Raw genomic sequence first — 22,416 nt, forward strand, 5'->3', positions numbered from 1 at the left:
TGATTATTGTCAATTTATGATTATTCCATAATCTATAATAAACCATCATTATCTATCTATGGTAGATGTGAATTCAAAATTATTTAATAACGTATTCCATTAGGGATACTTAATATATTAGTCTAAAAATGATTTCATAGTACCCTTTTGTTTTTATATAAAGCTTAATAACAACTAGTTTCGGTATGTTCAATCATTCATTTTCAAGTTAAAAAAAAAAACAAATTCAAGACGAACTTGAAAATGGATTGAATTTACCGAAACTCGTTGCTATTGTGTTTTATATAAAAAGTTTTTAAAAACAAAAGGGTACTATGGAATTATTTTTCAACTATCAAATTAATTATTCTTCATTAGGCCTACCTATTTCAATATTTCATAATAGTGAGAATATTTTATAATATATATAATTCATAATATTTCATAACTCTCGCAATGTTTTCTAATATATTAGATCTAATCATATATTTGAATCTAAGATCAATGCTTTCCAAATACCTATTGCTTAAGGAAGGGTTCTTTCATCTTGTATCTAGCCTACATCATACTCCATCAACCTTATCTTGTTTCGTTGCAGATTTTGCCATAACAACTGTCAGGCCCAGAAAATTCACGTTCCCTAAAAGGTTGGCGCGACCCAGCACCACACTGGAGACACCAATAGCAGAGCAGCTGCAGAAGACAACAGAGAGGCCGTTTGATAGTCAAGAGGACAACACTTCCGGTTCCGGTCTGCCGGATCTGGCTGATGTCGGGGTCGTCGCTATACAGGCATTAGCTACTGTGCCACCCTCCAACTTTCAACCTGGTCGGTTCAAAAATTATATATTTTTTCGGTTTTTTACCCCAAGTTTTCTAATAGTTTATGTAGAATGATTATCATCTATCATGCCTATAATATAGCAATTCAATTCAATTCAATAGTTTATTTCCACTTGGCATACAATACATGTACATATTTATATTTGAAATTCAACAAAATAAGACTCACATTTTTACAAAAACAGTACAAAGAACATATTGATTGAGTGGAATTCCCCCAGTAAGACTTTGCGTCTGAGATTGGGGGACAGTTCCTGTAAGCAGTATTATTCAGTAGCTATATGGTATTATATTTACTATAAATTACAATATGTGTGATTAAAATTACAAAACTAAGATTCAGATAACAATAGGTGAATTATAAGTGATAACATAATATAGTGTTGGGTAGCTTGATATCTAGAGTGGGAGAGCAAGAGGACCCAAAAAAAATTATATTCGAATGATCATAATTTTGGAAAATATTTTATGTGTACCTGAAAGGGTTTCCTGATTTAATAATCTGGATGTTATCCACGTTTTCAGCAGCTGAGTCTCCTATAATAATATATATCAGTGTAAATTTTATTCTACATTGAATAGGAAGTAATTGAGAACAAAATATGTTCCCTCTACATGGTATAAGGGCTCAAATAAATAGCATATTGTTGATTTTCATAAATAAATGCGGTCCACTGATAAAAATAATGTAATACCCGTATCATTATTTTTTAGTCTTTATGAATACCGGTACGGTTGTATCACACCTTCTTCAAATATTAATCAAAACATCAAAATTGTTCTCCTTTTCACACTGTTTAGGTTATTCCCATTTGTGCCCTAAAGCCATCTTATTTAACAATTCATATAATTGCAATCATGTTCACATTGGACAATATTATCTATACACACCTACCAATTCACGTGTATCCACAATATAAGCACCTGTAAAGTTATCACCAACTTAATTATACAGATTAATATAGCTACAAAAATGTAAGTCTTCTAAAAAAAATCTGGTCACCGCATAGCATTTTCAGCAATTTTCCTCTGCATTTCATCAGGGCCTTTTTCGATAGCCTCCCACTGCTCTTTGAACTCAGACAATTGTTTATTCAAGTTCTATGGATTCACATATAATAATATAACTAGAGACACCCTTGGTTGAAGAACTCGCTCTTGAACAGTTGTATTGATCTCTGAAATCTTTTACAAGTATGTCAAATTAATATTTAACAATATTTTCTAATATTCATTCATAGAGGCTATATTATGAATTAATTATGGGCAAAGATGGGATCAGTATCAATGATATAATTTTCTCGTATTTTGTTTTATCAGCCTCGATATTGCAGAGCTTGATATATAATTCGTCACCCTCCAAAATTCGTATTAAATGCTTGGTCCCGTAAGCTACAAATTATATAGGTTCTACTGTGTTGAATGTAGTCTAGGCCTACTGGAGGGTTAATTACTCGAACATTGAGAATTTTGAATATAATAAAATTATTCAGTATTGTTTTTCATTTTGAATGTCATTTTCAATACTGGAAGATATACAGTTATCATTTCCCAAAATAGCGGGAAAATGTTATTTTTTCATGATAATATTTTGATGATTGATTTTTCTACGTTTCAACGACGGGATTTGCTTTTGTCTGTATATGTATGTTGGCATGTTTGTAATTAGCTTTTGATGATTACAGCTTGGCAATGCTCTCGGTTTTATTTATAACAGGTAATATTGTCATCGTCAATACACGCCAATCAGTCATTGGATGTTTTTCCGATGTCCGAAGGGCTAATTGAAGTGACATATTGACAATGAGATCTGTTTATAAATGCTGTACGAGGTCTACTGTTCACAGAACTACTAGCTACAAGTATTCAACTGCAGAAGTCGGAAATAGACATTTCATTTTACTCATGGAAGACACCCACCCTTATCTATCTACTTCACGTCTATGAAGATAACAATATCAAAGAAACAGAGTTGAAAGTACAAAGACATAGAGATGGAAATTTAGAAGTGAATGAATTGCTATAATTCAATTACTCAGGTATATTAAAACTGACTACTTTAGCATTTACCTGATTAATATTACCGCAATCATTATGTTTTAAATTCAAATTTGCGTTGCGTTGCTGTCACTCGGCTGCTCTCTGCACCATTTTCTCGAATCATGCAATAACTTCAAAAAAATGACGTCAACAAACTTGGTGACTCAACACATCTGTCTCGTTTTCAACTGACAATGGCAAACTCTTTCGATCAGCTGTTTTCAACTGACGATGAAAAACTCTCTTGATCAACTGTTTTTAACTGACGACGGAAAACTCTCTCAGTCAGCTGCTACTCGGTTGATGAATATTATTACCGTACCTAATCATTTTTAAGTTCCCTCAGTGAGTTATCCTAAACATGAGTCCTAATCCAAATGATGATTCTCGTATCACAAACTCTATATTTCAAACTTAATCAAAATCGTTAGAGCCGTTTTCGATTTCCATCAGACATACAAACAAACTAACAAACAGAAATTGAATACGATGATAAATACGTCTATAGTAACATCCATATGGGAACGTCTGTTATAGTAGACTGCACAAAACTAATCCGATGTTAGTTGGAAGAGCTGAGTACCTCCTCACCCCTTACCATAAACTTTGCCAATTCTTCAGGTGTACTGTATTATGAAAATATCAATATCAATTTTTACTTATAATCAGCTGCCTAGGGGGCCTAGGCCCCCCTCAAGGATCAGATAAATAATGAAAATGCGGGTCTATCTACACGAATCCTCAGAGTCTCATAATGATTTAATACTTTTCTTTATCAGCAGTAGTATAATTCCTTCTACAGTATCAACAATGTAGCAAAATTGCCTTGAAAGTATGGGTAGAGAGTAATAAATAATATATTTTTCTCTGTGGTATAATTTGAATACAGAATGGGTACACTTATTGATCAGAGCACAATAAGTGAGTTATTGAATAAATTTCAATGTGAGAATTAACAAGTTGCAAGATGTCACAGTGAAAGCAAAAGAAAGGGCACAATCAGACAATCAAAAATGTATGTAAAGGGTTGTTGAGAATTAAGGAAACAGCTTGATGTATCTTCAGCTTTCTAACTGGAAGTTATTTTCCAATTAGAATATGATCCACAATGAAATTGTTGAAATTGTCATTGTAAAAGAAAAATTTATCTTTTTCCATGATTTTTAAGAAATCTGTTTCAGTGTATTCCTACTCTAGGGCCTCTCTGTAGACCCATATTTCTAATAAATATTCCATGATTGAATTCAATAACTAATAATGTAGGCTATATGTTTGTATTGATACTTCACCACATTTGTATAAAATTGGAAAAATGAAGCATATATAACATCTTCTAATGTAACATTTATGGGGAAAAACCCAGGTCCCTCTATCCTTTGGGGGTATATTCCTCCCCCCCCAATACCCCTTGGTTTTTACCCCCCCCCTTTAGCAGTTTGGTGAAATGGCACCACTGAAGTTGAATGAAATCAACTTGGTAATTGTATGGCAAGATTACGATACATATGAGCTCTACTTAGAAATGGATTGTGAAACAAGATAATTGTACTGGAATGTAATAAACTGTGATATTTTCATGATTATATAAAAGCAATTTAGCCATTCATTTCAATCATTGAGAGAAAACCAATAGATGCTCATATTATCTTCTCAAATCTTAATACATTAACAATACACTACCGGTAATTCACGTGTAAATAATACTGATGTGGTCGATTTCAATGAACATTAAATGAAATGTTTGTTTTCTTCTAAATGTCTATACTTGAGCATTCTGTTAATTTCGAACAGAGATCACTTTTACGGAGTTTTCTCAGATGATGCAGCAATCACTGAGGAATATCCAACACATAACTCAATAATCCAGGAGAGAGTCATCTAAAATTAAAACTATTAGTGCAATATTGCTAAATTATTAGTGTTTTTCAATAAATTATTAATCCTATAAATGTCTCTTATTAAATGATAAGTTATGGAGTTCCAAATATTATAATATTTTTCGCATTCCCATTTTTCTTTTTTTTATATTTGAATCGCTTCATTTGGGTCACTCGTTGTTTAGTCGAATATAGTATTTAATAGTATTATTCAGGTATATCTATCACATAAATCTCTCTCAGCAGCTACTATATAAACGCTAAAATAGGTTGCTAGGGAACGATAATGATAAGAATATGTGATGAATAATCTATCCTGTTCTAGGCGAGCAATATTCTGTATCACAGATATCCAAAAACTTCAACACTAAAATGTGAATATCTTTGAAACGGTTTGATATATTTATGAGCGATTTCCACCATTCATTGTCTCTTGAAATTCTTTATTATTCGAATCTTGTATTAAAACCTTCCCATAGAAAATTTTTGATTCAATGTGGCGGAACGAAGATGGCAGACCAAAATTATTTTGAAGCTACCTATAGAATTTTTTTCAATTTGAATAAAATCCCAGTGGAGCCCACTGTTATATTATCTTTGGAAAAGGAACATTAAGCTGTTTTCCTATTAATATTACGCTGTAGGCCTACGTGAATCCATAGGACTTCATAGGTTTCTCCGTATGGTTAAATGATTCAGAATCAGAATTCAAATTTTGTTAAATCAATAATACCAACGACATAGCAACTGCCATCACAATTTGTATCATTAATATTACGCGTATGCTACTGAAGGATAATAGTCAGGCAGACACACAGGAGCAAGTTATTTTGTCTCATGCAGTACTTTCAATGTTACTTTTATATCCTGAAAAAGGACGAAGAAGTGAGTAAAATATTTTGTTGTTCAACGAACTTGACCTGTAAAAAGTTCGAAGAGTGCGTGTTCAAAATTTGAAGCTGATCGATCAACTCTTTCTAAAGTTATTGTAGTGCATTCAAACAAACAAGCAAACCCACAGACTGGCAACAACTTTGAACTTGAGTAAAAAGTAAGAACTTGCTAACGCTCGTTCAACAAATATTATTGAGAGAACAACGGGCGGTATTATCAAGTTGGGAGCACATAACTTGAAGGAGTAAAATTATTTCAGTGTAGGGGATTGTGTATTTCACAAGAGAGTGTGGTTCTGAGGGATATAGGCCTATAGTGAGAAAGTGAAGAAGTGAGGATTTAATTGAATTGCAGTTTTAGTTTTTTTTTGCACGGCCGGCCCTCTCTCACATTCAACCATTAACCCTCCAGTACGATGCTACATCAACTATATTATACAATCCTACTCGGTGGAATGGGGGAATTCACAATATTACAAGCAAGAGTTGATAGTAATGAATATTATTGACACAAAGAAATTTACAAATCTAGGCATGGGAAAGTCAAATTCAAGATAGGTTGTAGATAATTATGTCTGAAGCATTGTATGAAATAATAACAAAACCCTGAGGGGTTTTGAAGAAAGGAGAGCATTAGCACACAACCGGGTAAGAGAGAGAGTTAGAGAGAGAGAGAGAGAGAGAGAGAGAATTTACCGAAACTCGTTGCTATTGTGTTTTATATAAAAAGTTTTTAAAAACAAAGGGTACTATGGAATTATTTTTCAACTATCAAATTAATTATTCTTCATTAGGCCTACCTATTTCAATATTTCATAATAGTGAGAATATTTTATAATATATATAATTCATAATATTTCATAACTCTCGCAATGTTTTCTAATATATTAGATCTAATCATATATTTGAATCTAAGATCAATGCTTTCCAAATACCTATTGCTTAAGGAAGGGTTCTTTCATCTTGTATCTAGCCTACATCATACTCCATCAACCTTATCTTGTTTCGTTGCAGATTTTGCCATAACAACTGTCAGGCCCAGAAAATTCACGTTCCCTAAAAGGTTGGCGCGACCCAGCACCACACTGGAGACACCAATAGCAGAGCAGCTGCAGAAGACAACAGAGAGGCCGTTTGATAGTCAAGAGGACAACACTTCCGGTTCCGGTCTGCCGGATCTGGCTGATGTCGGGGTCGTCGCTATACAGGCATTAGCTACTGTGCCACCCTCCAACTTTCAACCTGGTCGGTTCAAAAATTATATATTTTTTCGGTTTTTTACCCCAAGTTTTCTAATAGTTTATGTAGAATGATTATCATCTATCATGCCTATAATATAGCAATTCAATTCAATTCAATTAGTTTATTTCCACTTGGCATACAATACATGTACATATTTATATTTGAAATTCAACAAAATAAGACTCACATTTTTACAAAAACAGTACAAAGAACATATTGATTGAGTGGAATTCCCCCAGTAAGACTTTGCGTCTGAGATTGGGGGACAGTTCCTGTAAGCAGTATTATTCAGTAGCTATATGGTATTATATTTACTATAAATTACAATATGTGTGATTAAAATTACAAAACTAAGATTCAGATAACAATAGGTGAATTATAAGTGATAACATAATATAGTGTTGGGTAGCTTGATATCTAGAGTGGGAGAGCAAGAGGACCCAAAAAAATTATATTCGAATGATCATAATTTTGGAAAATATTTTATGTGTACCTGAAAGGGTTTCCTGATTTAATAATCTGGATGTTATCCACGTTTTCAGCAGCTGAGTCTCCTATAATAATATATATCAGTGTAAATTTTATTCTACATTGAATAGGAAGTAATTGAGAACAAAATATGTTCCCTCTACATGGTATAAGGGCTCAAATAAATAGCATATTGTTGATTTTCATAAATAAATGCGGTCCACTGATAAAAATAATGTAATACCCGTATCATTATTTTTTAGTCTTTATGAATACCGGTACGGTTGTATCACACCTTCTTCAAATATTAATCAAAACATCAAAATTGTTCTCCTTTTCACACTGTTTAGGTTATTCCCATTTGTGCCCTAAAGCCATCTTATTTAACAATTCATATAATTGCAATCATGTTCACATTGGACAATATTATCTATACACACCTACCAATTCACGTGTATCCACAATATAAGCACCTGTAAAGTTATCACCAACTTAATTATACAGATTAATATAGCTACAAAAATGTAAGTCTTCTAAAAAAAAATCTGGTCACCGCATAGCATTTTCAGCAATTTTCCTCTGCATTTCATCAGGGCCTTTTTCGATAGCCTCCCACTGCTCTTTGAACTCAGACAATTGTTTATTCAATATGGCTTGCCGTCGTAGAGTGTAGATCAATTTTCTTATCAACGCATTCTTAACATTTTTTAAGACTGACATTTTACGCCTATCAAGTAATTAGTGTAGAACTTGCTTCTTAGGACATGAATGATTTATTAATTTGTATATTTTTTGTTCCAGTGACCTATTCCACCCCCTCCTCGCTGTTCCCCCGTCGCACATCGACGGTGCAGACGCTAATTCATCACACGATCCCCGTGACGTCGCTCGGGACCGGCACATCGCCCCAGGCCGTAACAGCTGTTAGCAGCAGCACGGTCCGTAGCAGTCCGTCGCTGATCCAGGCCGTCACGCAGACACACCGCGCCGTACCACGGCCGTTCTCCAAAAAACGCCCCACGACCCTTGCTCCGCCCCCCAAGCCGGCCTACATCACAAAAGGTCGCACAAAACATGTGGACGAAATCGCAGACTATGAAGTCGACTATTACGCTGAGCCTGTAGACGTGCCTCTCAGTGGCAAAGTGCGGATACACAACGACGGCTACATTGAGTGTTTGGACGTTGGCAACTTCCCTCACCCCTTCAGCTGTCGGAAGTTCATATCGTGCGCAAAAATGGAGACAGAGCATCTGCTGGGTTGGGAGTACACTTGTCCCCGTGGTCTGTCGTTTGATCCTATTGGAGGTATTTGTAATTGGTCGGCTGGGTTGGGATGTAAAGAGTGAAAGGGTCAAGTGAGGACCGTGTTTATTGACGATTTTTAAGAACTGATAGGTAATATTTTTTTAATCTTATTTGAACTGTATCATTGAATAAAAACACACATATTTTGTCAAATTCTACACAGTTTCATTCGGTACACGACCATGGTTTTGTGACCACACCGGTCACATTTTCAAGTTGACTGAAAACGGTGTGGTCGCGAATCCATGGTCTTGTACCGAATAAAACTGTGTAGAATTTGACAACATTATGTATGTTTTTCTTCAATTATGGAACGGTTCTACAATATTGACAATGACTCAGTCGAATTTCTTGAACTGTATCATTTTTCAAAAACTTCGAGAAGAAAATGTTGTGGAGTAATCATGTTGATTTCCTCCGAATCATTATTGACATAAGTTTGTGCATACCATACAACCATAGTAATTGATGTGGTTTCAAATAAAACGCATTTAGTCAAGTATCGTTTCGTTTTCGAGTAACCAATAGCAGGAGCCAATCATGATGTTAATGTTTCTTGGTTGATGGACAACTTAAAATAACTTTGCTGAATTTGTTCTCAAGAATCGTTAAAAGAACGGTCCTCATTATTTGTAAGAGTTAATATGGGGCCAGAGTGCATCAATTTCTATTGCCATCAAGAGTGTTTGGTTGTGAAAAATCTCCGTCCAGTGACATGTTATGAGGAATAGAAAGACTTTAGAAATTATAGGTCATTGAAATCAAGGGGAACTAGTTTTGGTAGTTACACTCTCATTAATTTCATGTTTGCTATTATGAATTTGATGATTGGGTAACGACTAGAAACAAGTTTCTCGTTATTGTAATAAACAAGAGAACTAAAATTATTAAGTTGTTAATAGGATTTCACATGCGTTTTATTCTATAAAGATATCGACCACAGTATCAACTTCATTTTAAAATAATATATTCTATTAAATATTCGATTAATATTGATTGTTTTGGATAGGCTTTCGCCCAAACCTGCTCCGTATCAAATTCATAGGCAATTCGAGTTGTAAAATTATTACTTGATAAAATTCTTGTATTGTATAATCTTTAAGCCATTGTTGTGGTCAACATTTCTATTTTGGGCATTACAGGCCAAGACTTGAAAGCTATGAACAAATTTTCATGGGAGATGACCTGATAGATGATGACTATTCAATCTATTCAAATGATGGAAGTTTCTGAATATTCAATTTTTTTATAATGAATGTACCTTTTGGAAGTAATAATTCTAATATAGTTGTTGAAACTGTACCTTTTAGTAAAACATGTTCTTACATCTAAAAAATGATAGAAACCCTCATTTAGTTTCCAGCATTGCAATCAATTGAAGTTCAATTTGAAGAACTACTGATCAGACATTTAATTGGAAATATAATTAAATTAATTGTTCAAAATTAAATTTAAAATAATAGGATGAACTACCATCAAATATTGAAAAGATGTATTTAAATTTTTCTTTATCGATATAAAAATTAATAAGTGACATCAACTCATTTTCTTCAAACAAATAACAATAGATAGGCATACGGTAATGCATGAATTGTATACAATAGAATTCAATTTGTTATTTATGGAAAGAAACATTGAAGAAAATTTTATTGCATAGTTTGTCGCTTAGGTACTGTATTGTATCATAAATTATTCATTGCTATTATTGACTTCCTCAAAATCATCTTCCATCCAACTAAATAAAACAATGTATCAGTCTTAATAAAAGGTTGTTTAATATTATATTGAGTGATTAGGTAATAAATCACTAAAATCAACATTGTAAAATCGTTGTACAGTATGTCTATTTATATTTAGAACATTCTATTATAATTAGTTTTATGTTGTAAACAATTAGCTGTAATGAACTTTGTAAATAAAGTGTAATGTTACTTTTTTAATAAAAAATACATGTTCAGTTATTATATCACAATCTCCACCGCACCAGACTTAAAATTTGATTTGAGTCTCATTCTTAATTTATTTCACTTTTATAGAATGTGCTTTTCAGCAGATATGCTTGAAGTATGTATAAAAACTATTTTTAATAATAGTACGTTTTTCCATTTCATGACAGAAAAATGAATTCGAAAAGATCAAAAATATGGAAGAAATCACTCTTTTTTACTTTACATATAGAACCACTTTCTCTAATGGTAATTTGATCAATCACTAATTAATTTTTAAATAATTTTACAAGAAATAAAAGATCTCAGCAGTATTCAAGTAGGATATTGGAACATTAGTTCTATCATAAAATCTAATTTCACTTTGAAGAGCAAATATGATATTTTATAGTTTACAGTAGGTATACAGTATACTTTGTACTATCACATCCAGTTTTAATAAGAGGAGGCTGTGTTGGTACTATTCATCGATCTTAGTTTGAGCTTGATGGTACTATTTAAACAATAAGAAAAGGTCTGTAGGTGAATGGAGTATTGATTCCATTACAATAGGCTAATCTATCAGATCATTTATTGAATCAGGTCTACCATGCTGGATACCACTGCAAAGTCTTGAATCCACCTAATAAAGTTTTCTTTTCATTTTCATACCACGTGTCTGGACGAGACATTATAGTTCTTATTCCGTTCTAATAGGGACACCTGAGTTCAGTGTCCGGCTGAACACCGTACCATAGAATAAAACAATCCTATAAGCTTTCTCTGACCGAACACAGCTGAAACACCATTGGTCCGAGCTTGCCTAGTCCTCATCACTGTCGCCAAGTCGCTGACCACTGACCAGGCTGGTAATCTTGGCAACGTAGGTCTTGCCATTCGCACTGCAATGTGACTATTTTCATGGTTGCTTATTGGCTGCCATCCACACTCTTGCCAATACCCACTATTACTTCTAAGTAATACTGGGTATTGCTCTCGCACTGGTTGTTATTTGTAAGCACTGGGCAAGAGTGTGGATGCGGCATTATACTTGAAGGACTCGGACACCACTGGTGCTATACCCACTGGTGTCTGGCTAGTGTTTTAATTCTACTGGTGTGCCAGAGTGTTCTAAAGTAATGTAATAAGTACGAGCTACAGTCATCCGCAAACATCTATTCATGATTTTTAAATACAAAAGTTTACAATATTATATTTTCTCTGAAAATTGGTATTGCGTCATTTTAAAAACTGTTGAGTTTCAACAAGCGATGTATCGATAGGTAAAAAAAAGTGAGTTGACACTGATTCGACTAACCGATATCGAGAAAATCGATTCAAGTCGTGTCGATACTTGAACTCGATAGCTTGGAATTTTCCTTGCTTCCCGAAGTCAAGTATGGTAATGTCGTGTTTTCATCAGTGCCAGTTTATGAGAATGAATTATAATTTGTGGTGTTTTCTTCATTCAGAAAGAGATTCAAATAAACATTCAAAATGAAGTTGGTGCATAAAAATATAGAGAGAGATGGAGGAGGGTAAGTTTATTTATTATTCTGTGACGTCGACCAGAATGTGCAATTTGAAGGTTATGTTGTTTTTTCGTCAATACAACGTGATTATTTTTCTAAATATTCATTTCTGTATGTAATGTTTTGCTCCAATAATACAAAATATTACTATAATGATTTTCATAATTCTATGAATCAGATTGATTCAGCAGTATTTCTTTTAGTTCGGATCACGGTAATTGCAAATAACCAATAGTGAAAAATTGAAAATGACAGTCTGATTCAGCAAAATTCCTTGTCTCAATTAATAATAATATTACAAAACTTGAATTGATACAGCTCTTTATACATAATGCATATTTATTTGTGTTTTCAATCTTAATCTCGAGACTTGTGATAATAGTTTTTAAATGGTAGGCTTAATTACCATATTGATGGAATTTCTAGTCAAAATTTTCGTTCTTAGTTTTCAACGTAAAAGCAATGTGTCAAAGTATCTCACGTTATAATTTTTGGATCAAATAATAAAAAATTAAATGATTTATACAATTTTTTTCAAATGACAAAAATTAATTGGTTGTAGGTCTAGGCCTACCCATTCTTATTGCATATGGAACGGTAGGGTACAATAATAAAGTTGAGCTAAGTTATATTGTGATGTTAGACTACAATAGAAATTATGACTGTTTCATCTAGATTTCAATTAGAGACTTACGCCAAGTTGCACAAAAGACTTTATCAAAAGATTTTATCATGATTTAATTACATGAGAACCAATCAGAGAAGGCTTTTTTGAAAACTTATCTGATTGGTTGTCGTGGTATACAATCACAGTTGAAATTTAATCAAGTTTTGTGCAATCAAGCCTGTTTTATTGATTATTTTTGAAAATTGGAAAAACAAACTTATAGGCCTAGTCTAAGTCATTTTTAATTATCAATTTGGGTAATGCAATATTTGTAACTGAATTATTTTCAAAAAAATATTTGCCTTATACATCTTTGTCAAAAAATGCTAAGATAACAGCAACCAAATAGAGTTTGATGAACTATGTGTACATTACTTATCAATCATCATCATTGTCATTAGACTATTATTTTTTAATGTTCCCAGTTATCGTACTTATAGTTAGGAATTATAGGACAATTTTATATTTCTCTAAAGCTCTTTTTTCTTTGAATTAGGAGTGTCGTACTTATCCCAGAGGAGTCAGAGGATATGTGGCATGCCTACAACCTTATCAGCGAAGGAGATAATGTTCGGGCATCAACTATCAGGTAACTTTCAATTTTCATCAATAAATTATTTCTATAAAAATGACTCAGACCCCTTTTGAACCGTCATCATAAATTAAATGCTGTTACCCAGTCTGCATCACTCTGCATTGCTTTTTAAAGTCATCTTTCTACTATACGTTATGATTTACTTATTGATTAATTGACGTAAATTATTGACTCTTATTTTTCTTTTTCTTCAAACCACTGCGACGCCATATGCTTATATATACCACTATACGTGTCTTAATCCTGTACCGTACCCTTAATGTAACTGTGTAATCGCTGGCCAGCTACGTGTTTCTAAACTAAGACCAGATTACATACCGTAATATAATAATATTGGTTTGAATCAAACACTTTCAAAGATATTGTGGAATTTACTGATAATGGATAGGCCTACTAATAGAAATAAATAGGCGGGATAGAGAGGATTGCCTTGTAAGTATTCTACTCAACATTGAAACAAATATTGGTTTATTCACGACACAATATGACATAATCTTTGTATAGAGCATATGGATTTAGGGTTTAATAAAAACTTAATTTTCTCTTTAAATACCTACCAACCACTGATGTGTTTAACGTCTCTGTGGGTACAAAATTGTATAGATTTAGTTTAATAAAATACACTATATGTCTGTTAACTCACTTCATCGGTCATCATCAGCAGTCCCAAGGCTGCTGGAGTCGTTCAATATCAATTCTAGTTGTAGTGAAAGAAGTGTTTTAAAAATTTCTAGTACTCATTTAGAAAGGCACTGGAAGTGATTACTGAAGAAGTGGGTATAGTCTGAAGAAATTTTTATTCCAACATGGTGCTACAGTTTACCAACATTCTGGAACTAATCGCGATTCAATATAAGTAATATTATTTGATTATACCGGGTGATTAAAAAAGGACTTTACAAATTTGAAAATTCATATAAATCTTATTAAACAAAGTACAGAGCTGGTTTTGGTGTTGTTTTAAAGGAAAACACTTCAAGTTTTGACTCGCGTAGTCCGCAAGTGCCATGTCGCGCCGCACAAGCGCTAGCGGCAGCTACGTCAATGATAGCTGCCTTCACTGGACCCGAGCGTGCTAGCTGTGTGTTTTGGTTTGAAGAATCGAAGTCTGTGACAACAGTTCAGCGTAATTTTTGTACCAAGTACACTCAAGATCCTCCTAGTAGGCCTACAATTTATGAGTGGCATAAATGTTTTGTAGAAACAGGGTGTTCAGTAAAACATACAAATTCTCCAGGTCGTCCAAGCACAAGTCGATGAGACAAAGTTTTGTCAAGAGCCCTATGAAATCGACCCGGCGTGCATCTCGAGAGCTTCAAGTTCCACAATTGACAGTTTGGCGAGTGTTATTTGAAACTATACCGATATTCGCTTTTACAAGCAATTAAAGACACTGATAACATTGCCCATAAATGCTATTGCGAGTCTGGGAAGAAATCGACTATCGATGCAGGGTAATCAACGGAAGTAACATAGAACATATTTAGTTCAAGGTAAAAAACTTGAAGTTTTTTCATTTAAAACAACATTAAAACCAGCTCTGTACCTTGTTTAAGAAGTTTTATATGAATTTTCAAAGTTGTTGAGTCCTTTTTGAATCACCCGGTATAGTATTATTTCAAATTTTAGTTCATCATTTTTTTTTTTTGCTAATTTTGCAGAAAAGTGCAGACAGAATCAGCGACTGGATCATCAAGCAGCAACCGGGTGAGGACTGTACTAAAAATAGCCGTCGAAAACATTGACTTCGATACGCAGGCTTGTGTACTCAGACTGAAAGGACGCAATGTTGAAGAGAATCAATATGTTAAGGTAAGATGACGTAGGTCCAAGAAAATATAATCAGTCCTCACTGTAATTGTTAAAATATCCATGTTATAACATGGGATAGCAGGCTTGTCATTATCTAATTATAACCAAAATAAACATTTGCGATAAGCACTGAATAATTATTACTTGTCTCTTTTCGTATTAGAGTATTTAGCGATATGTGCCATAACACCCTTGCTACGTACTATTTTTTTAGAAAGTTCTTGAATTAGGTTTGTTTTGTTATGGACTGTGTAAATTTATCTTGGTATAGGAGATCATTGTTGTCACGTTTCCTTTTTCCCGTATTCTGTAGTAAATATTTCGAACGTTCTAAATTGATGTAGTATTTTATTTTTATCTTGTTTATAAATGTAAAATTTTAATTAATAAAGTGTTAATTACAAAAGCACAAAAAAAGTAAGAAAAAAGAAATAGGCCTAGTTGAGATTCAAGTCATTTCAGTATATCTCATTAAATTTAATATTAATTGTTGGTTCATTTTATAATAAAAAATGCTATTCCAAATATATAAGGAAGTATATATTTTCCGAATTGAGATGAATATCCTGATAGTTCATTGTATTTCGACATAGCCTACAGACATTCCTGGAAATTTGGCAACGGTGGAAAAGTTTGGAGTTATCTGTTTTTATAGTCTACAGTCTTTACTGTCCAATCAAAAACAAGGATAGAAAACTAATATTAATCAGATGCTGGCTTGAAAACGCGAATCTCACTCTATTCTATAATTTACTAGAATTTTTAATGGATTGACATATTTTGTTGTTTTTATAAAGTCTTGGAATTATGATAGAATTACTACTTTGACTGCTATGAATTTAATAATTTGGTTATGTTGCAGATGGGGGCATATCATACTCTTGACTTGGAGCAGAATAGGAAATTCACACTGTTTAAACCAGAATGGGACTCGGTGGCCATTGAGAGAGTCGAAATGGCTTGTGACCCCACCCAGGTAATATTACATTAGCTTAACTAAATTATTTAAACAGTAACTCTCCTCTTTCGTTGTGTTGAATGGGATTAAATCTATTTTTTTAGATTAATTGGATTTATACTACAATGGGCCCGTCCCCAAACTGATCTTCTTTGAAGATAAACTAATAGATGACAGTTCAGTTTTTTGTGAAGTTTAGTTTTATCCTGTTATTGACCAGCGCTGCTGGATAGACCGTGTTGAGGGTTTATAAAACATGTCACAGGAAAGTTTCAAAATGTCATCTCACTATCAAGAAATTCACTCAAGCTATAAAATGGATGCTCCACCAAGAAAGATTTCAAAAATAAAGTGAAGATGGTGCAGATAGTAAACATATTAGCATATGGATGATAGCAGATAGTGAAGTCATTTTCACTACTGCAAAGGAAGTTTAAAGACTAAACTTAAATGGAAGTTGAAGATTACTCTGTTGTATTTTCAAGATAATAATTAGTACTCATTTAAAGAATTGTACTTACCAGTTAATTAAGGTAACTTGAAATACTCTTTTCGAGAAGCTGATTCCTGAGGAATATAGAAGCTTTTTTGCATTTGGTAGAATGATTTTTCATTTTCAAAAAATTAAAAATTCTATTCTAACATTGTAATATTTATCTCATTTTTATCATAATTTTTAAAATATGTAAGAAGTATCTTTGAATATCTAAAAGTGCTTTTCGAAGTCAATTTTCATTTGTATTACTTGAACTCATAAAGATTGAAGGAACTTCCACTGGCTAGCTGAATTATTTCATCATAATTGATTGCAGAATGCAGACGTAGCTGCGGTAATAATGCAAGAAGGTCTGGCCCACATTTGCCTTATCACAGCCAGCATGACATTGGTGCGAATGAAAGTTGACGTCGCAATTCCTCGCAAACGCAAAGGCAATGTAAAACAACATGAAAAGGTACCTCCAATAAATATGTTGATCAATCTATCTCAATTGTCTTAGCAATAGAATTTCATTTAGGCCCAACATCTATTACTATGTCTCTTCCCAATGATTATATTCACCAAACAAAGTATTCCATTACTTCTCTACAACCCTAATTCTGGGTTGATAACAAACAAGGACCATCAAAACTTAGCTTGGATTGGAGGAGCTTGACTAGTGTAACCCAGAATTAGGCTAAAACTTGAATTTTTCATACTTAGGGCCGGCTTCCGAGCTCGGGATTTAGCTAAGTTCTAGACTCTAAACAGCTGGAGTCAGAAAATTGGCTTTCCGGAACGGGGTCGCAGTCCACGTTCAAATTAAATTTCGAAAAACTAAAAAATTGAACAGTAAAATAAAGAGGAAATAGTGTAATGTTTTAGCTATTTTGAATTATTTAGAAATGTTTCATTTCGTCAAGTAAAACGTTTCTAATTATAGAAATGAGAAAATAAAGATTGTCATCAAAACTGCGATAACGCCAAGTTTCGGAAAGCCAGTTTTACGAATACAGCTGTTTAAAGTCTAGAACTCAGCTAAATACCGAGCTCGGAAACCGTCCCTCAATGATTTCAAGAACTACCTATTAGCTTGAAATTAAGAATTGAAAAAAAATGAATTGCTGTTATTTGAATTGGCGTGTTTCTTATGGTTGGTTCGAACTATAATAAAATTATTACAGGAATGAAAGTAAAGTTGAAAATATTAGCAGATTTTTCACATCGAAATTTCCAATATTGGGACTAAATATCTTTAAAGTAATGTTGATTTCTATATAACGTATTTGCGAATCTTAGAACTGATGAATTAATCAATAAATAAATATAAATATAGATTCAAAAACGGGTACTATGTCATTTCTATATTAATTAACAATTCAAGTAGCCCTATTAAAGTATCTTATTATAAATATTGATGTAGATTTTTCTTACTTGCATTTTTGACTGATGTATAACATTGTTGCAGGGCTTGCAGAGATTCTTCGAAAGTGTGATGCAAGGACTGTTGAGACACGTGAACTTTGACGTGGTGAAGTGCGTGCTGATTGCAAGCCCCGGCTTTATTCGCGACGAATTCTTCCAATACATGCTGGCTGAGGCTGTCAAGGCCGATAGCAAAGTTCTCCTCGAGAACAAGTCCAAGTTCCTGCTGGTCCATTCTTCGTCAGGTTTCAAACATTCGCTCAAAGGTCAGTTTGATTACTGAGAAATTTCAAAACCTATACTTTTTTGAGAAAACTACTACCTATTATTTTATACCCGATGTCAGGTCTATGACTGACTATAATGAGGTCAAAGGATTATACAAAAAATACCGTATGGAATAAGAATCAAACCTAAGTCTGGTTCATCGATAGCAGACTAGGATAAGATATCAATTTATTCATCACAGTATATTATACATGTAATACAATAAACAGTTGAACATCGTAATAGATATTAATTTGAAATAAACTACAGAAAGAAACCATACAACAATGAAATAAGGAAATTGAGGAAAATTAAATTGATAATGCAATGCGCTTTTACTTGTATTTATGTACTAAAGTTGCGATGCTCATGTCGACTAGCCTTACCTGACTTGTATCATAGACCGTTAATACTAGTATCATTTGTCTATGCTTGTATTTAGTCATGATCTTATTATTTTTGGAACATTAGATGATATTAGATAATATTGAAAAATATCAGTAAATAAGAGAACGAATCGTTTCAATTGTCCAAGTTTTATTCACACTATTAAATCTCATTGTATTCTATATTTTTTAAACTTGAAAGAAAAGGAAAATCTGATTTAAAGAAGTTTAATCTTTGGGTGGGATATTAAATCTCATTGCATTATATATTTTTGAAACTTGAAAGAAAAGGAAAATCTGATTTAAACAGGTTTAATCTTCGGGTGGGATTACCCACATTAAATAATCCGTGGAACCGCTTCATAATTAATTATATACTATATAGCCTACCATATAGTAGGAACTTTTTGTGAGGGCGTATTTATCTGGAAATTAGAAAGTCAAAATTTGATTTTTCTATTTCCAGACCGTATAGTATCACTACCTCCGTAAACAAAGCCACGGTGCATTCGTGTGACGTCAGCACAGTTAGAGCTCCTACACCAATAAAAAACACTAGCTGATATAGATCAGCTGATATCAACGAATTTTTATTGGAGAAGAAAAGCCCTACCTGTGCTGACGTCACACGAATGCACTACGGCTTTGTTTACGGAGGTAGTGTAGTATACTCAAATAATTAACAAAAAGAAATCTATTTCAGTTTTACACGAATATTTAGTGGAACAAATATTTGATTGGAATTTTGCAGAGGTGCTAATGGACCAGTCGGTTATAGCGAAAATGTCAGAAACGAAAGCAATGGGTGAGGTGCGTGCGTTGGAGGCATTTTACACCACACTACAGACCGAGCCTGCTAAAGCGTTCTATGGCCTCAAACATGTACAGGAGGCCAACAGGGCCCAGGCTATTGAAACTCTGCTCATTTCGGATGTTCTGTTCAGGTTAGTTCAGCTTATTCTTATAGATTAAGGTTATTGTAAATCATTCAAATTGTCACAGATTTGAAAATTTTGTATCCAGTTTGAAATGATGCAAACGCATCATTCATTCAATCCTATTCTTTTTATTGATGTCATGCATTGTAATTTTTACAATATTGACACATGTCGCATACAAATAAAACAACACATAAACATAATCACATTCATTGCATAAATAAAAAAGTTTATAATTTGAAAAGTGAACTATAAGAATATCATAGTTGGAAATCAATTCAACAGTTCGCTAATGTCATTAGCTACATTTCACGAAATCTATTATAAGTTCAATAATATTTGATGTTATATCTAGATTAGCTACGCTTCTTGAACACTTTTTTGTCGAAGCTAAAAGTGTCATACATTTTGGAAAGCCAATACTCAAATTTAATTTATATGGTGTTCAATCAAGCTATTGAAACTCATATAATGCAATTTTGTTCTGGTTGGAAGATGTCAAAGTGTTTATGAAATTGGTTAAATTTGGAAGAATAGTCACCGATTTTGAAGAGTGAAGATGTAATTTGGATTAAATTACAATTAGGTTGTATTTGATTGTTTTCTATCAAGCTTTAATGTTTTTCCATCTAAGTTGTTTCTTAAAATACAATATTCATCTATTCAGATTTTCTAAATTTCCTCAACTTTCTCATTTCCGTATAAATTAAAAATAATTATTAAAAAATATTCCCATTTAAACTTAAAACTGGTTTCTTACAATTAAGTTGTATTTGATTGTGTTATATCAAGCTTTAATGTTTTTTCATCTAAATTCTTTTCTTAAAGTACATTATCCATCTAATAAGTTTTTTTAATTTCTTCAACTTTCTCATTTCTGTATGAATAAAAAATAATAATTGAAAAATATTTCCATTTAAACCTAAAACTGGTTTCTTGTAACCTTTTCTTTATGTTCAGTAATTCTATTCATTTTCTTCAATTGATTTTGCGTTGTATTATGTGGCAATGTAGTTTAATTAATTCATTAATACTATTATTTGCAGGTGTAACGATGTGAATGAAAGGAAATTATACGTGGCTCTAGTTGATAGTGTGAGAGAGAGCGGTGGTGATGTCAAAATTTTCTCCAGTATGCACGTCTCTGGTGAACGTAAGTAATACTTTGTCAAAGTTTATTGTGAATTTAAATTGTTAATTCATCATATTCATATAATTTTAATTAATTCAATCAACAATGTGCTAATAGTCAGTGGATGATTGTTATTTGTTGCTTGAAATTTTTCAAAATAACACAAAATGATTTTTGTGATGATTGAGTTTTGATGATTATTGTGCACAATATTCTATTGTGATTTTCCTTTTAAAGCATCTCAACAAAATGTTTCTAGTTCATATATCATTTAACTGGAAATAGGCCTTGAATTTGTGTTAAAAGTGGAAACATAATTCTTTTTTGGAACACATAATTTATGAATATCATGTGAGAAACAGTTTGGTTTTTGAGCACAGTCTATTATCATCTGGATTATGATTATTATCTGATTTGTGCTTATCTTTTATTCTGCTGATGATGATAAGCTTGTTGCTTGTACGTTTGTTATGAAATAATGTGATGAGATGATCAAACGTCCATGCCGACCGGCGGGACTCAACCCCTGACCAAACAGCGCTAGCAAACTGAAGGAAGCCTCGTCTTGAACCACTCGGCTACCCTAGCCGGCTAATCTTGATAAATACATTGATTCCAATCGAAATATTGTAAATTTAAAATGCATCCGCATGTTTAACTCCAGGTCATTCAATTTTAAAGTGATAATTTAGAAAATTAGTGATAATTTACCCTAGCCGGCCAATCTTGATAAATACATTGATTCCAATCGAAATATTGCAAATCTAAAATACATTCACATGTTTAACTCCAGGTCATTCAATTTTAAAGTGATAATTTAGTAGATTATTTTCAAATTTTCCTAACAATTTAATATTTTAATGTCATAACTCCTCATATTTAAATTTCATATAACTCCAAGTCATGCAATTTTAAAGTGATAATTAGGAGATTATTTCAAAATTTTCTCAACAATGTCATATTTCAAAAATGTAACCAGCAAACTATTACTTCTTCCCTGAAATTAGTATTGTACTATATTCCATTGTGAAATAACCTCAAGAAATGCTATTTTCTTAATTTCCGCCGGATTGGTTTAGTGGTAAGGAGCGATAAAAACTTCGGTCTTCTAGCACCGGCTGGTTCGTGGGTTCGAATCCCGCCGATGATATTGACATTTGATCATTTCATCAATTATTCAACAACACACTTCCTGTTACCCACCACGCACAAGCAAAATGCTCATGTGGTCATCATCCGCAATAAAAAAACATTTTGGTTGCAGAACTGGGACAACTGACTGGCGTGGCAGCTATTTTGAGATTCCCACTACCTGATCTTGAAGACGATGACGATTTGAGTGATGATGACGAAAACGAAATGGAAACGGATGAAAGAAACAATTGATCGTTAGTTATAGACCTCACCAGACCTCCCTCCCTCCCTCCTCCTACGTGTACTATAAATGCATTGCCTGTACTTTGTTGTTGATTACGAAATAAATTATTGCAAAGCATGCAACCACTGATTCATAACCGGAAAATACTTTTGAATCGGGGTGAAGGAAAAGGCTGAAAGTTAGTTGATTTATAAATATAATAGGTGATGAAAAGCAAGGAACTAATTACCCATGAGTGATACATTTGAAACTAAGTGGATGAACTTACTTAAT

At 33.1% G+C, this 22,416-nt stretch overlaps 2 protein-coding genes across 2 annotated transcripts in view; both read left to right on the forward strand.

Annotated features, from left to right (window-relative positions):
* The window catches only part of LOC111064182 (serine-rich adhesin for platelets), a 100,156-nt gene extending 89,559 nt beyond the window's left edge, over positions 1–10,597 (forward strand). The window contains exons 18-19 of the mRNA XM_022351873.2: positions 578–808; positions 8,144–10,597. Coding sequence (XP_022207565.2) covers positions 578–808; positions 8,144–8,691 — 779 coding nt within the window. The 3' untranslated portion in view covers positions 8,692–10,597. The remainder of the gene's footprint in view (positions 1–577; positions 809–8,143) is intronic.
* Positions 10,598–11,919: 1,322 nt separating this feature from the next.
* Positions 11,920–22,265, forward strand: LOC111064178 (protein pelota). Its single transcript, XM_022351868.2, has 9 exons — positions 11,920–12,113; positions 13,271–13,363; positions 15,031–15,181; positions 16,044–16,157; positions 16,952–17,092; positions 18,086–18,308; positions 19,447–19,639; positions 20,680–20,786; positions 22,030–22,265. The coding sequence occupies exons 1-9, from the start codon at positions 12,073–12,075 to the stop codon at positions 22,149–22,151; spliced, it is 1,185 nt and encodes a 394-aa protein (XP_022207560.1). The 5' UTR covers positions 11,920–12,072; the 3' UTR covers positions 22,152–22,265.
* Positions 22,266–22,416: the final 151 nt, after the last annotated feature.

This window comes from Nilaparvata lugens, chromosome 10 (genome assembly GCF_014356525.2).
Source record: "Nilaparvata lugens isolate BPH chromosome 10, ASM1435652v1, whole genome shotgun sequence".
Taxonomy (NCBI): domain Eukaryota; kingdom Metazoa; phylum Arthropoda; class Insecta; order Hemiptera; family Delphacidae; genus Nilaparvata; species Nilaparvata lugens.

Bases quoted from the DNA above. Each gene is read 5' to 3' on its own strand.
- LOC111064178 (XM_022351868.2), top strand. From the start codon at position 12,073: ATGAAGTTGGTGCATAAAAATATAGAGAGAGATGGAGGAGG. The intron at 16,158-16,951 runs GTAATATTACAT...AATTGATTGCAG, and splicing joins TGGCTTGTGACCCCACCCAG to AATGCAGACGTAGCTGCGGT. The intron at 20,787-22,029 runs GTAAGTAATACT...TTTTGGTTGCAG, and splicing joins TATGCACGTCTCTGGTGAAC to AACTGGGACAACTGACTGGC.